This window comes from Coccinella septempunctata, chromosome 5, assembly GCF_907165205.1.
Source record: "Coccinella septempunctata chromosome 5, icCocSept1.1, whole genome shotgun sequence".
In the NCBI taxonomy this organism is placed as follows: domain Eukaryota; kingdom Metazoa; phylum Arthropoda; class Insecta; order Coleoptera; family Coccinellidae; genus Coccinella; species Coccinella septempunctata.
Genome location: NC_058193.1, coordinates 20,848,105 through 20,866,099, shown reverse-complemented (window position 1 = coordinate 20,866,099; position 17,995 = coordinate 20,848,105). Strand labels below are relative to the sequence as shown.

At 36.3% G+C, this 17,995-nt stretch overlaps 1 protein-coding gene across 1 annotated transcript; it reads right to left on the bottom strand.

The window, feature by feature from the left end:
- Positions 1-1,174: 1,174 nt before the first annotated feature.
- On the bottom strand, positions 1,175-2,057 carry LOC123313668. Its single transcript, XM_044898636.1, has 2 exons — positions 1,920-2,057; positions 1,175-1,866 (listed from the first exon to the last, which is right to left on the bottom strand). The coding sequence occupies exons 1-2, from the start codon at positions 1,949-1,951 to the stop codon at positions 1,215-1,217; spliced, it is 684 nt and encodes a 227-aa protein (XP_044754571.1). The 5' UTR covers positions 1,952-2,057; the 3' UTR covers positions 1,175-1,214.
- Positions 2,058-17,995: the final 15,938 nt, after the last annotated feature.

The following is a 17,995-nucleotide window of genomic DNA, read 5'->3' as shown; positions in this document are numbered from 1 at the left end:
TGTAGTTTTGAACTACCAATGGGTATCTACTTGGAACTACTCAGCAAGAGCACTATTTGATTCCACCCAAAGATAGAGTCTCTTTGGATTCCACCATAGCCTACTAGAATTAGAACTTCTAACGGTTCCTCTTTGCTATGATCTTTCTTATGATCTTTGCTATGATTCCACCAAAGAGAGCTGTGATCAGTGTGATCAGAGTTCAGTAAAATCTTAGCTTTGATTTCCAGCAAGCAGTAGTAGAATGTAACTGATACAGGGTGTCCCAGTGAGAAAGAGCTACATTGATGTTCGTAGGGGGACATATTTTACGGTACTTAGAATTATTAAAAAGTAACCCCCTATAAATATACGAAAGATTACCTACAACATTTCCAAAACTTCGTATAGGGAACAGAGATCGAATGACTTCTCAATTCAAAGCACCTCATTTCAAAGTTCTCTGAATTGTCTTTCCAGAAATGTTGTTTCTAAATTCAGTGTTTTTGTAAGAAAATAGATTGTCTAAATTTATTATGTTTGAAAATACTAGGGAATTGAATTATTCGAAAGAAGTGTACGAATTGAACCTCATTCGCTTCCATTTTTGCATACAATTATACAAAAGATAAAGATGACTCGAATAATTTTATTGGAATTTAGCTTGAGCTTGATAGCTTCAAAATTGCGACTTGAAGCGCGTGTCTCCATCAAAGCGTTAAACACACACAGATTGAAATTTTTTTATGGATTCCGAATCTACGTCCTACGAAACAGATTTCGTTATAATTTTTTTCGAAAAAATTTGTTTTTGAAGTTAGAGGGCCTGCCAATAAGATTCCAGCAAAAACACCGCCTGAGTACGAAGGCGACTGATTACATAAATTGCTGTTTAAAATATTATGTGGACCTTGTATGCTTCCATATAGTAGGTATATATGAGAAATCGAATTTGAATTTTTTTTCCTCCCACTGAAAATGCCCATGTAGAATAGAATACAAATGGAATATGTATATGGAAAGTCCACTCGTTGATCGTTGAATGAATGTTCGGCTACGGAAAAAAAGCTAATCAACTTTTTTTTTTGAGTGATATGTTTGATTGTCCAAAGATGCAGTGTCCAGCTTCAGATATACGTGACAGATTTTTATGAATAACTTCAAAGGATAATCCGTATAAATGATGAATCCAATGTAATCGAAAAAAATATTTTATTGCATTCTGTTTTTGCAAATCATATTACACACTCATCCTGCAAACCATTTCTTCTGGCACAACCACAAGAGACCATTTTTCCTCCAATTAGGACGAAGGATCTCTTTGGTTTACATTCAACAACTTTATCAATAGGTTTTTGAGTTACGATGTTCTGATGGACCTTAGGTTGCATTTCAGCATGATTCTTATGCATGTTACAGGGGCAGTTCGAGCAATTCGGACAATGTGTTCTCATGTTGTTAGTTATGGTTGTTGCGTTAGGATTTATAAGAACACTAGACTGCACCCTTGTACAACACGGGCAAAAACAACAGTTCTTTTGATTCATCATTCGCTGATCATTCCCAGAATGTTGCTGATAAACGTTATTCTCATATTTCGGTACTTCGCTCCTATGAATCATGATTCCTCCAGTACACCAAGGGCATCGATAGTATTCTGTTGGGAAAAAATACTTGTTTTCACTAGCCACTTGTGTTCTACAACACAAGCAATTTCCTGAGTCCACTACAGGTTCAGAAACGGAAGATTTGAGGCAGCAGTTACAATAAGGGTTTTCGCACTGTTTGGTCGTATTCGCTGGTGCAATAGGTGGATTTAAGCAGAGTGTACCACAAAAGGGACAAGGTGTCAGGTCAGATCCAGTACATCTGCTCCATTTCGGTGTGCTGTTTGAATCAGAAAGAAGGGTATTCGGACCAGGACATCCTAGGAACCTTACCATTTATAAAACGATGACGAGACAGTTTTCATTGTGGAATTGCTGCAACACTTGAAATTTTGAAATTTTCTTTCAGACCAGATTATTCAAAATGTACCGTTTTTGAACTAGAATTTTGGTGAGTGACAAAATACGAAAGTGTCATTGATTTCGATATTTCATAGAAATTGGATTGAGGAAAATTCTTATTTTTCAGTCATGGGTAGTTGTTATATGTCAATCTTTAGAGACGCGAAAAGTTATGGAGAGTAGGAAGGAAGGGGAACGCTGGCTAAAGGGCTAAACTTGGATAAACTGCCTCAGAAATTATATAGTCCACTAGATAATTCATGCTTTGGCCACAAAAGCGGTGCTGCGTAATATGTTCTTCATTTTTTGAAAAACTAGTGTTACTCAAATCCACGTTCGTCACAATACCTAAAAGTGCTGTGAAGACTACAGACTTATAAGTTTGATGAGTTACGCACTTAAAGCATTTCTACGTATAGTTAATTCTAGAATATACAAAAATTGTGAAGAGATGAGCGGAGAAACGCAGTCATAAAGGGGCTGGGTACTAAAGGAGGCCCTTGGACAATGAAAAACATGACCTTAAACAGCAGACTTCATGAAAGAGGAATTGATGATAAATATGTAAGAATAATAAAACAACTCTATTGGAGACAGTCTGCTAAAATTCGAATCGGAAAAGATCTACTGACACAGGAATTTAACATCGCTAAGGGGGCCGACAAGGGTGCGTTCTGTCTGATGATTGTTAGCAGAAAGGAATTTGGTAATATCAACCTTACAATCAATGGCGAAGCATTTGAAAAAGTATCCAAGTTCAAGTACCTGGGAATGACTCTCAACGAGAAATGGGATTGTGATGAGGAAGTTAAATCACGTATGGGAATTGCAAAAGCCACGTATTCAAGGATACTTCTCCAGAGAATCCTACTGATTGATCTTCGCTTGCGAGTAATCAAGTGTTATGTTATGTGTGGCCCATCTTCTTGTACGGTGTAGAAACTTATGGTCGCTTAAGGTCAGAACACTGAACCGAATAGAATCTTTTGAAATGTGGGCATTACGAAGAATGCTTCGAATTTCCTGGACCGAGCATATATAGAGTCATTCGGGGCAACTGTGCGCACTTTTGCCTTTCAAGCCATACCCTGTTTCAATTGTTGAAGCTAGGAAAATTAAAACATATTCATAAGATAGAGAATTTTCTAATCTATCAGAAAACATCAAAAAGCAAACAAACAAAAACGTTTTCTTTCCGCAAGAAAGATTTTAATAGAGAAAGTCGGAGTGCGTTCACATGCCCCGTATTGCGGGTAAGTGGGCGCACCCTCACGGGGTAAGTGAACGCAGTGCTTAGTGAACCACACAATCAAAACAAATTACAAAATAATGTCATCAAAATGTTACAATATCAGAGAAATGCTGTTCATTGTCAATACAGATTACAGAAGCGCCTTTTTACAAGCAGTGCATTATTTTTCGTGCCACAATTCTTGGTGAACACAACACTTGATACATTCCCCTGTTGGTGGCTCTTCATATTTTCCTGAACAAATAGGACAATATTGATCGAGTCTTAACCAAGAAAATCAACAATGTCATAATTTATTCCTCACTGAACTATTGCCCATATAATGAATCTATGCGCACAATTACCCGCGCACACTTTCCCCAGTAAGCCAAAATTTGAAATGACGCTCTTATAGAGTTGAGCAGCTAAGTGAACCTAATTTTTTTTATTATATATTTAGATTAATATGCCCATGATCGAATAAAATATTGTTTAACACTGAGGGACTCGGAACTTTTGGACCTGGCAGAATGTGCAGAGATGCTAAAAATTAACAAGAAAACTAGTGAATTTGATTGATTGCAAATAAAAAGTTAAAGAAACGTGGCACGGCGCACTCCTATGAAAAACTAATATGGCGATTCTGCGCCCTTGCTTCACCCAAATGAACCCCTCTTTCATACATTGCATAGTCGAGATATACGCACTGCGCACACTTACCCACTGCGCTCAGTTACCCCGAATGACTCTATATCAGACAACGATGTTTTGCTGAGAGCTGGAGAGCTTGTTTCATGACATTTCTATTATCCCAATATCCCACGTATCCAGAAAAAAAATTACACATGCACAAAGTGAAACACATGTACAGGACACTAGAAAGTATAAGGGCCATAACAAAACGCGCTTTTACTCTCCTGAATTCGTTAATTTTTCCTGTCAATTCAAAGGCTCTGGTCACGTCAAACTCAACAGGAATTCATTGTTAAACTAACCGAAAAGACGATACACAATCTTATAAGATTGTCCCTTCACTCATAAATGGTAAGAAACAAAGAAATCTACAAGAGGTGTAATTGTCCCAAGTTACAGGACTGTCCCAAGTCAATTGAGAAAAGAATTTTCATTATATACCAACTTTCTAGAATACCTTTTCGAGACAAGAATTGAATTAAATTAAGGAATTGGCAGTTGCCCCAAGCCAAATCTGCACAACTCAAAACTCAAAACAATTTTTTCAACAGTGAATATCAATCTGGATCAATTATCAGAAAGCAGTCCTCTTCACATTAATCCTATATGTTTGTATTCTATTTCTCTTGATTTTATTAGTTTCATTTCTCTTTTTCTTTACTGACACAGTATTTTCTCATATTGTCAATATACGATTTAGATCTAGATTATAAACTAAACGGAAATCTTTGTAACAATAAAACAGTGCTTCATGTCTAGATTGAATCTGTTCTACAAATTGTACGCTATAAATAAAGGGGGAAATAATAGAGCCAGAGATGAGCTGAGGCGAAGATATTTCATGAACTAGGAAAGGAGAATCAGAGTGAGATTGAATGTTTTGAGAGTCTATTCAATGAATAAGCACTGTTTCAGACGACTATATTTAAATTAGTAGCACGTAGCACATGTCACAATATTTCAACAGAGCATGAGCACAGTAGAGCTAAGCTTATAAGTACATCTGATAACCCATGGCTTTAAACGTGAGGTGCTTGCCTCCCGAAAATTGACTTGTTCTGCAGCATGCCCAAGGTCTTGATCTACACCAAGGACTGCCTCTGCACTCGCTTCGTCTGCAGTTATCTTGCAATCCGTTGTGCTTCAAGCAATCGCATCCCCTGAGAAATTCACCTCCGATTATTTCCACAGATTTGCAAGGGTAACATCGAACGTTTGGATTGAAACAGCATGGAGCAGATGAGAAGGGAGGTATTGCGCGAGGACTGCGTAGACCTTTGCAGCAACCTGATACCATACGACCACAACAAGCCATTTAACAATTTTCTTCGTGGAACACGATACAGAAAAATACTGAGAATTTTGAAGTTAGGGCGAAAAAATCTTCTTGGTAAGTTTCACTAGAATTTTGAAATGACACTTTTGAGAATATTTTGATTAATGAAACGTTAAAATCAGCCTTCTTGTCATATCATTATTTCACTACATAATTTTTTATTAGGCACCTTTTTCACAGATTTTCGGTAATTTGGCTGAAACTTTATCCCAAGTGTTTCTTCAAGATATATTCATTAGGGGGAGTCCGGGAGACTTGCTCAGGTAGGAGACTTGAACCACCTCAAATATTCCAATTCAGATTTCGCGCTACCGGTATCGTAAATAGCTTGCGACATACTCGTAACAAGGAACAACTAGTGGCAGCTCCATTTTGGCCGCCATCAGAACAGTTCGGGAGTGAGAGGGTTGAACGTGATTTTGTTGTAAGGAAGTAAGAAATTGAATAATTTTTGCACTGCCTGAAAAGTTTAATAGGTGCGTAATAAAACTAAATAACGCCACGCGTGGTGTTATTTAACATTAACATTAACATTGGTTAATATTGTTTTACAAACGATGATCCTTTTTACTAATAGTTGTAAAAGTTCCAAGAAAACATCTGTTGAATAGACAAAAAGGGAGTGAGAGAGACTAGACCCATGCTATATGGTCGAGAGACATAATCAGTGGTCCAAGTTTTCAGCAATGAGCTTAGATAATAGTTTGCTTCAAAAATATGAAACTGACTAATAGAAAAAAATATATAGGTACAAAGGTTCAAAAAAGTAGAAAACACCTCGGAAATAAGGGAGATGAGTGACTCCGAAATAGGAAATATGTAGGTATTTCATAGGCTGATACATCTGATGATGAAAACCTTGACATAGACAATCGTTGGTCATTGGAAATTGTTTTCTTTAAATTTTTTTTTTCTTGATAAAAAAACTTATGGTCAAGTCTCTTTCGCCCCCGTTCAACTGTCCCATGGGTTAGGGAAACATGAGCCAATTTTCAGTTCCTAAAAAAAGAATTACACTGTGCTCAAAAGGTTCACAACTCACCATCACTCTACTATTATCTATCGTTACCTGTTTGGGCATGATATCTTCACACCATTGCTACCATTTACAGATACAACTCAAGTGGCTTCAGAGTGAAAAGGGGTTCAACTCTTCCGGACTCTCCCTACTGAGCAGGAAACAACATGGCTGATAGACTGAGTTATTCAAGTTAAATATCTCAATGAACTCGAGCACCAAAAGCATCTTCTGAAGTATCTAATAATAATAAAAATGACAATAATATCCTCAGGTTCCTTATGTCCACAGAACATAAACATCAATCATGCTTCATGCTTATGTCGATCGGATCCTGTTTTTTACTCCTCTCCATGATGCCGGTTGGATTCCTGATCTCTCCGCACTCCTCGTCGAAGTGGATGGTACTGTTTCCATGTTCTTCTGCATTTTCCATGAACTTGAGTGTACCTACACCTACCGTTCTCCAATTGAATATTCTGCAAATTTTCTGGTAGGTAGTTTCTCAGAAATCAAGCTCGTTTGTGATTTGAAGCTTTTGCTCCTTTCGCATCAGGATCTCACCTCCTCAGGTATGACATGCTGTCATACCCAGGACCAGCTCCAGACAAGTCCTGACAATCCGACTTCTTTCTGAGGCTTCTCTTACTCGACATTTTCATGGGTGTGAGCTCCTCTTTCTCGGTATAGGTTAGAAGAAGAGAAATGAGAGCAGAAGGGCACCCCTACATATGGGGCGTGTGAGAGAAAAAAGAGAAGAACAGGACTACTGACAGCGCACGTGGCTGGCTTCACCGTCCATGGCTACGTGATAGGCCATCCACTAGATATCCGCCAGGCAGGCCAGGCATTATTGATATTGACAATATCAATAATAATAATTATTATTCTTCACTTTTCTTTTATATCGAAAATTTGGTTAGGGAAATTCCGAATTTTCAACTTCATCAGTAATTTTTGTATTTATCTCTCAAAACTTTTATTATTTGGTCATGATCCTTGGTAATATAGATAGAATATAACAAAATGATGGGCTTGTAAATACTACAAAAATATCACTGATTTAAAATCATTCCAGAATGAAACAATTAATAATAACAACGTATTTAATGTAGGTTCAAACTCAAAAACATTCCACTATATATTCACAACATTTGGACGCTAATCAAATTCGATACTATCAACATTCTCTTTCCTTCATCTTGCTTGCCAAGTGTTTACCACCTGTGAACTTGCTAGGCCTACAACAAGCCCACTGTCTAGCTCTGCAAAGTGCTGATCCCCGGCATTCAGTTCTTCTGCAGCTATCTTGTAACCCGTTGTGCCTTCCACAATCACATCCATTTATAAAGGTACTTCCGATGAACTCGTAAGATTTACACGGTTTTAGTTTTATTTCACTTGTGCATTTCGGAGGGCAACAACCTGATGGTGGATGACAGGAAGAGAAACAGACAGTTCTCGAAGGACATGGATTGAGTCGTGGCGGAGGACATGAAGGCGAAGGACAAACTTGGTAGGCAACGAAGGATATTGCAGGTTTTGGTGGAGGCGGACAACATTTTGGACAAGATGGGCATGCCTTCGGAGGACAGGCTGGAGCCGGATCGCACGATGGTGGACAGCTTGGTTTTGGACAGGGGGATGGTGGGCAAAGTGACGGGCAGGATGGAAAACAGGGAGGAGGACAAGATGGCGCGCAAGGTGATGGGCATTGCGGTGCAGGATTAGCAGGAACACACTGAAGTTCACAGGTTGATGGACAGGGTATATAACAACAAGAAGGTGATCCGTATGGGCATATGAAGCATGGGCTGCACATCTTCGGTTTTCTGAGCGGATTATTTATCACTAGAATTTTGAAAATACTCAGAAATTTCGTATGTGTTTTGCCGAATTACGTTTAATCGAAATTAGAGAAATGACATTTTTGTCAATGTGAAAAGTTGACTTGCCAAGTCATTATTGAGAGAGCCTCGCCTCAACAAACAACTTTGAAATAGTCCCATCCGTTGGAATTTTACGAAACGATATCTGGTGAAGCAAAGAATCATAATGTTTGTATTCAACATTTTTTGACCACACGAATTGAAAAACTCCGCTAGCAGCCGAAGCTGAATGGATTGAGTAGTCCAGTGGAAGCTTCTGCCAGTTCCAAGCCTGGATGAAGGAGGGTCCAGTTGTGAAGTTATCATACTGCCATGGTGAAAAAACGAAAGTCCAAAGAAGCCTCGGAATACAGACGGATTGCAAAGGTTGACAAGAAGGCGGAAACGCAAAAACCCAGTACACGAATACCAATGCGATGAAAAAAGCTGGAACAGTTGACAAATGGATAACGGACAGAAGGCAGAAAGGGGTAGAAGAAGAGGAACGAATCAAAAAACAGCCCATCCTAACTGACCATGCGTTTTCTCTGGAAATACTTGAATGAACAAGATAACCTATAGGTGGAATATGAAAGCTATATATCTGATAATTATTCCGACATGGCAGCAATACAAGGGTATATCTCTGCATACACATTCCTGTTATTTCCAACATCCAGTATTTAAAGTACAATGGACATCTATAAAACGTCCATTTTTGAAAGTACAGTTAATGTCCAGAAATGTACATCCTACGAATGTTGTGAAATGAATAATTATAGATACTAGAAAATGATAAATTCAGTTGTTGTACAGAAAAGTACAATTTCTGGCAGTGCATATTTTTATATCCAGATCCGAACATCAAAAGATGTACATTCATGGATAATTCACGTTGATCCAAAATTGTATGTTGAATGGACGTACACTAACGTACCAATTTCTGATAGTACAATTAAGATCCAGATTTGTATATCCAGGGATGTCCAATAAGGGACGTATATGGATGTATGTCCAACATCCCTTATTTAAAGTACAATGGACATCCATAAAACGTCCATTTTTGAACGTACAGTTAATGTCCAGAAATGTACATCCTACGAATGTTGTGAAATAAATAATTATAGATACTAGAAAATGATACATCCAGTTGTTGTACAGAAAAGTACAATTTCTGGAAGTACATATTTCTATATCCAGATCCGAACATCCAAAAGATGTACATTCATGGATAATTCACGTTGATCCAAAATTGTACGTTGAATGGACGTACAATTTCTGATAGTACAATCAAGATCCAGATTTGTATATCCAGAGGATGTCCAATAAGGTACGTATATGGATGTTTGTCCAACATCCCATATTTAAAGTACGATGGACATCCATAAAACGTCCATTTTTGAACGTACAGTAAATGTCCAGAAATGTACATCCATTGGACTTCCATATAAGGTCCGTGGACGTTTGTACCTGCAAGGTCACGAAAACAACCTCATTGATCAACTAACTGAGAATCCATTCAACATAAGAAGATTGAAGAGAACTGGCCAGTTGACTTGAATTGAAAATATAGTAAAGAAGAATATTAATAGGTTAATATCTTCAACATGTCTGTACATTCATCACGTTTGCTCAATACTTTATAGAAGTAGATTGTAAACCTCAATAAAGAGCTATAACAAAAAAAAAATTTGGATTTAAAATGGACGTCCATTGGACGTCATGTGCTGTATGGGTATCTGATAATTATTCCTCCACCTTTTGTTTCTGAGTAAATCTGATGCTTTTAAACTGTTCAAAGTATTAATGTGGGCCCTAAAAATAAATTGTTTTATTGCTTAAGATTTTCCCAAATTTAATTCAGCAATGAATTAGTACTAATTTTTATTGTGGTAGGCATTTTCCTTCCAATATTTAAACAGAGTGAGTTTTGAGAATGGAACGCCTCAATTTTCTGAGAAAAGTATGGCACGATTTTAATGAATTTTGGTTTGCAAGCATTTGGCTATAAATATGGAGGTATTTCTTCGAGTGTTTTGATGGTACTTGTTTTCGTACAATGTGTTTGTTGTTATATAAAATGATTTGTATGAAATTCATCAGAAGCTTTTTAGTTTTTTGTGATATTTTTCCGAGAGACGAGAATGGTTGAATCTTGATGTCTAGACTCTAGTGAATTGGGGTTATAGAATAGACGACATTTAGTTGAAATGAATTTTCACAGTTTGTTTGTTTTTTTTTGTGTATTCATTCTGAATTTGAATAATTGAGAGAAAATAAATATGTTTATGCTTGGGGTTCCTGAATGTTGTGGTTCAATTTCATATGAAGCCTTTTTTTGATTTAATCCGAGTGAATACCTAATCTATAATATGTGGAAATCACTTCAAATCTCAAGATTATGAAGTGAATATTTCTGAGAATACGGTAATATAAAAAAGACTGGCTGTTCCAAATGAGTTTCATTTTCCTGCTCATCTGAAGAAAAAACCCAAAAAACCAAGGATTTTATAAAGATTATTTGAAAAATCAACACCAGAAGGAGAAGAAATTTTTTTCAAATATCCCAAAAATATTGTCACTCAATTTATGATTACCCACCCTTTTCATTTTTTAAAACACAGTGATTTTGAAAATTTCAATTGATAATTTAGGTGATTTTGTTATACGCAGATCAAACATTCCTGCAAAACGCATTGTCAACCTGGTGCACCAGTCTACATATGAAAGTAGCTTATGGCCGCATCACAAATAGATCCAATAACACGAATTCAAGTAAAAAAATTTCACTTTTGTTTTTTGTAGTTCTCAATCGAAATTCATTGGTAATCTCTTTTGCTTTTATATTTTATGTTATGTTGAATTTGTAAAATTTCATGGTGATGGCTACCACAGTAAACAACCGCAGTCTACATAGGCATAGCCTTCTTCTTTATTCTAATAAAACTTTTTATAGACAGGTAGCATATACCTAAATCAAATTTTCCAAAAAAAAGGGTTCAATTCTTCAGATTGCTGCAATAATTATCGATTTAATATTAATAGCTTCTTTTGTCCTATGATTCGTATATCTGTCAGCAGCTCAATTACTCACTTTATTCTGATGAAGGACAGTTTTTGGTAGGATACTTCTATTTTCGAGCCCCTTTCATTTGGATGTCTTGATTATGTGAAATATCATCTGCCGAAATAGGAAACTTTAACTTCTATGACTTTTGACGTTCAGCTTTCATTTCAAATATAAATTTCGGCAACCACATGAATTGAAATTTTCAGTTACAGAAAATACCTAAAGTATAAATATTTCTATCCGCCATGCCTTGTTTTGGTGCTAGATTCGGAACATCATTTGATCCAGCAGGTCCACATGTGCTGGAAGATTTCGACTGGATGCTAGAATTATCCTGTTATCCAAATCCAGGACCTGGCAAATTCTTAGTACCTCCTCAACAATCTGTAAATGATAGTGACTATAGATGTCCACGAGCTTATCCTGCAAATATGTTTACGTCTCCTACCATTTATTTTTGAGGTACATTCGTTAATATTTGTTTTTGAATTATGGAATATGTATAATATGAAAATTGAAGAGTCGAGGTAGTTTTATTGAAATGATCACAATGCTCTCTAGAAATATCATGAAAAGTTCTCTATTTATAGTTACTGTTATGGTCTGAATCTTACGCAGGTGTGTTAATTTTAATTTTTTACCTGTGTTTTGTTTAGTGATACCCACAAAAGTTTCGTCTTGTTTTCGAGATGATAGATATTCGATATTTCCTTGACTCATATGAGAGTCCCGCAGCAGTCTAGTGAATATTAGGTACGGCGATCGTTCTCCTTCTCTTTACTCTCCAACTCTCCATAGATAAGTCAAAAATAATTTTTTTTAATGGATTGTCAACTGCCTGTATGTTTTGAACCGAGCCGAATTGGCAAAAATGGAGTTTTTTTGACCTCAATCTGTATAGCGGAAACTTTAACGCGTATGCAGTTTCCAGCTATTTTTTTCCTCACTGGGGAAATACTGACCCTGTTTGTCAAATTTCAATTGTTTTTATTTCTGGGTAATGTACCAATTACAGTTTATCCAGGGAAGTCATAATAACACCGCCAAAATTCATAACAAATTAGTTTTTTCTAATTGATGTTTGTGAAAACACACGATGTCGAAATCAGGCAATTGTTGTCGAAAATTTTGTTGTAGTCGAAATGGTTAACGCCATCAAGAGTAAGGCAGGTCAGTAATAATAATATACGAAATTAATGCAGATGCATAGCATCCCCTGATGGCACTGATAATTAAATCATTTAATGTTACAACCATAACTCAGAGTATTAACAGAAATATCATTTCGTCGAGAAAGAGTAGATCCTGACCATGGTTTTGGTCTCGTTTCAGCTCATACTTCAACAAAAATGATGTGAATTGCCAGACTCTTTTTCGATGTCAGTGGAATGATGTATAAATATACCCAATAACTCGATTCAATTTCCTAACTCTCATATTGAAGATAGCAGTATGTATCCATTGTATCCATGAGACCGAAACCATGGTCAGCACACACTCTTTCTCGATTCATACTTCTTTGGGAAGACTTGGAGGAGTGTAGGTAATTTATATCGAGCGGAAATGAGATTATAATTTCACTGGAATCGAAACGATTATGGATCAATTATTTTCAACTCCCCAATGAATTTCGAAACTCCCATACTGAAATCTGAAGATAGCCTTCCATTAAATCTGATGAGGTTATGAAAATTTCATGAGGTACCATAGAATTCGATTTCGTTATTGAACAGCGACTGCGATAATGCCAACAATTTGGCGAACAGGCGAACATTTAGTATTCAGCTATGTGAGGCTGGCATCCCCAAATGCGAATTTTGAAACAAATTTCAGGGTAGTTTGTCCATCATAGATCCATGTTTGTCCAACCTTTTTTTCATTTGTCCAGGTACCGTTCTAAAGATATAGGAAAAGAACTTTTTTCCACCTTAGTCAACCAAATTTTTCATTTGTCCACAGAAACATAGAAATTAATCTTTGAAAATTTTGTAAAGTGTGAAGTTGGCACCCCCAAATGAAAATTTTCGAAACAAAGTTTCACGATAGTTTGTCCATCGTAGGTCTATGTTTCTCCACCTTTTATTTTCTTTTGTCCAGGCACCGTTATAGAGATATCGAAAAAGAACTTATTTCGGTTCATATTCTGCGCAGCACCCCCAAATCGCAATAACTTATTTTGGATGGTACAGATCGTTTGTCCAACGTAGGTAAGTCCACTTTTGTCCACCAAATTTTTTCATTTGTCCACCCACAGAACCATAGAAATTAATCTTTGAAAATTTTTTAAAGTGTGAAGTTGGCACCCCCAAATGAGAATTTTTGAACCAAAATTTCAGGATCGTTTGTCCATCGTAGGTCCATGTTTGTCCACCTTTTATTTTAATTTGTCCGGGCACCGTTTGAGAGGTATGGAAAAAGAAGTTGTTTCGGTGCATTTTATGGAGCAGCACCCCCAAAATGCAGAAACGTATTTTTAATGGTATGGATCGTTTGTCCACCCAATTTTTTCATTTGTCCATCCACAGATCCATAGAAATCCATCTATGCAAATTTTGTAAAATGTGAAGTAGGCACCCCCAAATGAAAATAAACCAAAATTTCAGGGTCGTTTGTCCATCGTAGGTATGGACCTACGATGTCCACCTATTTTTTTCATTTGTCCAGGCATCGTTTGAGAGATATGGAAAAATAAGTTTCTGAGCCTAAATTGAGAAAACGATAGTAAATATCGTTTGTCCAACGTTAGTCCACTTTTGTCCATCCAATTACTTCATTTGTCCACCCACAGAACCATGCAACTCTTCTTGTAATAAATCTGAGAATTTCATCCATCTAGGTGCAACCGTTCGGTCTTGACGAATTTTTAACTGAACCCAGCTTTTTCAGAATTTTTCCAGATGGATGAGATTCTCAGATTTATTACTAGAAGAGTTTCTCTTTCAGAATATGTATCTCACTGTCATCTCCGGTTATTTTTCCATACCTCTCAAACGGTGCCTGGACAAATGAAAAAAATAGGTGGACATCGTAGGTCCATACCTACGATGGACAAACGACCATGAATTTTGGTTTATTTTAATTTGGGGGTTTTCCGATATCTCTGAAACGGTGCCTGGACCAAAAATGAAAAATGAAAAAAAAAGGTGGAAAACATGGACCAACGATGGACAAACGACCCTGAAATTTTTGTTTCAAAATTCGGGTGCCAGCTTCACATAGCTTTAGTATTCTCGTAAGGTTTTCACCAGTGATGATCTGATGATGTGTATAGGTATGTATTGAAATAGAAAGTCTTCAAATATTGTTATTAGATAGTACAAAAACCCAATATTTCCCATTCTCTGGATAGGTCAGGATATGAATGCAAATAATTTCAAACGTTGAACAATAAAACTGCACAAACAGTATAACAATATCCTTCATATTGTCTTACTTATGTAATTCCTACGCCTCAAGGAAAAATGCGCAATTGAAGTAGGTAACTAATTGGTGTGTTAAATACTAGTCTGACTTCTTGTTATTCATCGTTGCTATTATTGCAGGAAGTGGGTTGATGTTCAAATTTAAAATGAAAGGATGTACGCTTTTCATCGATGAATTGGCTCTGCTTTGATATCCTGGTACGGTTGACCAGATATAATCACATAACTGGAAAATTTCTGCTCTATTCTTACTTTTTCGAAAATCAAAGTGTGGGTTTCTTGTTTGTTGAATATTTCTGGCGGAAGAATGGGAATGTGTTGATCTGAATCCAATTATTGAGATCAACGTATGAGTTTGAAACTTTTGAGCGTATGTTCTCTTCAAACAATCCTTTGAAGTAACGTAACTCTTCAACGAAGCATTTTCGGACATAACTATTATACATGAAAACCTGTATTTTTATTTATATTTTGAGGTGCTGAACCAGATTTATTCTCATTAATCCCGGGACAGCCCTGTATATCTCTCTCGCTCTCGAGCTCTCGAGCTCATACTCAAGGGAAATTTTTGTGTGTGTCTAGCAGTATGTTTATCCCGTAAGATTTGTCTAACAGATAACATTTATTTATATAAAAACCATGCGTCAGAAAATAATTAAAGTTCGATTATTTTTTGACAGTTTTGAAATAGCTGGCAGATGAACTGGCCTCCGTCGAACAATGGCAGTGTTGAATGTCATTTTGTAATTATCTTGTTTACTACATATATGAAAATCAGTCATTGTCAGAATTTAAGTGAAGTTAGTCCTATTATCTCACTTTTTGACAAAATGTGGGGTTATGACGCTTGTCAAAACAATTTTGAGTTTTAAATCAACGCTTTGTTGCCCGTTCTACGTGAAAGTTTCTGTTATTACGCATTTAATCACAATATCGAATATCGAACATAAGTTTATACAAACTGATTGAAGGCATACCAAATCCAGTTATTTGCATGTAAAATACAAGAGTATAACTATAATATCATAATATGCACTAGCTTGAGGAGAGTTAATGTTCGTTATCCTCCATGGCTAAAGTTTGAATACGTTACATCAGTTGTAGATTTCAAAAATATTAACCCGAAAAAAAAAATGAATATGATGCAGTGGTTGGGAATGGGTATCTCCCGAAGGAATTAACAGATAATTACAAGAATGTTAAATCCTGCAACAAAAATCATCTCGCATCAATATAAGTAAAATGAATTAAAGGAAGTTTCAAGTCAAGATATTTGTGGCTGTTCATCTTAACACATTGATATAATAATAATAATTAGGTATTTATTGGTACCTTAAGATATTTACAATGTATAGGACAAGTCAAATGAAAAATAGAAAAATCAACTTATTCTACGATGACATTAATCGAAAATCCTGTAGTAAACTTTTCACATTAATTCACTCAAACATTAAATTCTCGAAAGCCTCTTTTTTGGGTCTCCCAATTGAAGGAAATTCTTTGTCATCCTCTTCATTCACAATCTTTCTGATTGTGGAAATATTCAGCTGAAATATAAGTCGTTTAGATTCAGATGAAACATTATATAAATTCTCTTACATTGAATATGTTCGCTACCGTCAGACGTATGGATTTTAGAATATCAGGGTATATCTATTTGAATGAGCGGACCTGAATTCTAGATAGCACTTCCTGAAACCCTGTCTTCTCTCTTTTTCAATCAATTTCGGCATTTTCGTAATAAAAAATGATATTAGTTGTGGCGACGGCGTTATGACATTAACGACATTTCATGAGTGCCAACCTTATCTGTTCTAGTTACAAAAACTTGAGAAAATTATTCCATGGCCAACCGACTGCTAAAATAAATGTGAATGGAGTATAGGTCAGCAGATAGGCATAAAAGTGAAATAATAGGACTAACTTTCCTTAAATTCTGATAATGACTGATTTTTATATATGTTGTGATTTGTGTTGTGTTTTGATCGCATGCGATCAAAGAACACACTAGCCCGTAGCCCTACATTATTACTAATTTTTAGTCTTCGAGAAAATACTGGGTGCTTCGGGATCTTGATTAACTATATTTATTTGAGAAAACACCCAAATTCGATAGAAAACAGTGAGAATATGTTTTTTTTAGGAAATGAGCAGCGTGCGCAGAGATCAGTACCTGGATGGATGGGTCAGGTTTATAATTCGAACAAACACCCATAAGATCCTGGCTTCACCTCAGTGCTTCACTCATTTTTTTTTTATTCCCAATTTTATAATCATCTCATCATAATATATAAGGTAAAGGTTAATGATGAATGACCAATTATTATTCTCTTTTTTTTTACAAGTATTGTCGAAAATTAAATTTTGTTTCGGTTTCAGTAAACGTTAAAAAGTGAAATAACTTTTCATGACTATGACTAACCTACCTCAGTTGCTCGGTTGCTCCTACAGAAACCTCAATCTCAACAAAAAAATTTATTCGACGATCATGATGGAAGAATATCATACGCTGTGTCATGTACGATTCGTTAAATATTCACTCCCACAATGTAATCCCACTTTCATGAACGTTTTCTGGAATTAATTTGATCAAATTAAATCTCAATGAAAGGAATAACGAACCTGCCAACTGATTTGTTTAGGAATATCATTGTATCATCAAGTTTTTCTTTCCATAAACTGTGGCTGTTGTTTTTTAATTCACTTAGGGTGGGTTTAGGCAGAGTTCTTAAGAGCTAAGGTCTGAAACAGAAACAATCTCATGGGCAGATGGCGTGTGCCGAAAGGATTGGTTCTTTTCCTTTCTTAGTTCTTAGAAACTCTTCATGAACCCTCCATGAAACACGTTTCTTCTTGCAGTGGTTGGTTCAGAAAGAACATCTATCTATCTATCTTCTCTGAACTACTGAGCATCGATAGCCTACCACCTGCAATCAGCAAAGTGCTGGAGAATTAAATCAATTCCAAAATGTTGAAATATCTACAACCTCTACTGCTCTTTTACCTTCAAGATAACTTCACATTCGAATGAGCATGCCTTAAAGTAGCATAACCTTTGTATGTGTGCGCTCGACATTAAGCATGTGTAGAACATGCGCTTAACGCTTCTCCTCTTACCCGCAACTCAGGTTGTATGCGACAAAATCAGATGACGGTCGATTTTGTCGCATATGAGTAAATCGCATGCTCTTTAAGTAGCAAACCATCGATACACATGCTACTAGGTGGCAAGTGCTCAAAAATCGTATGCTTTCGTGCGACGTCTAATGGCCGTATGCACCGTTTGATTAAATATAGTTTAAGCTCTAAAACGACGTTTAAGCATAAAATCTCTATGGTAAAAAATGAGTTTAAGGAATTAATCTCGTG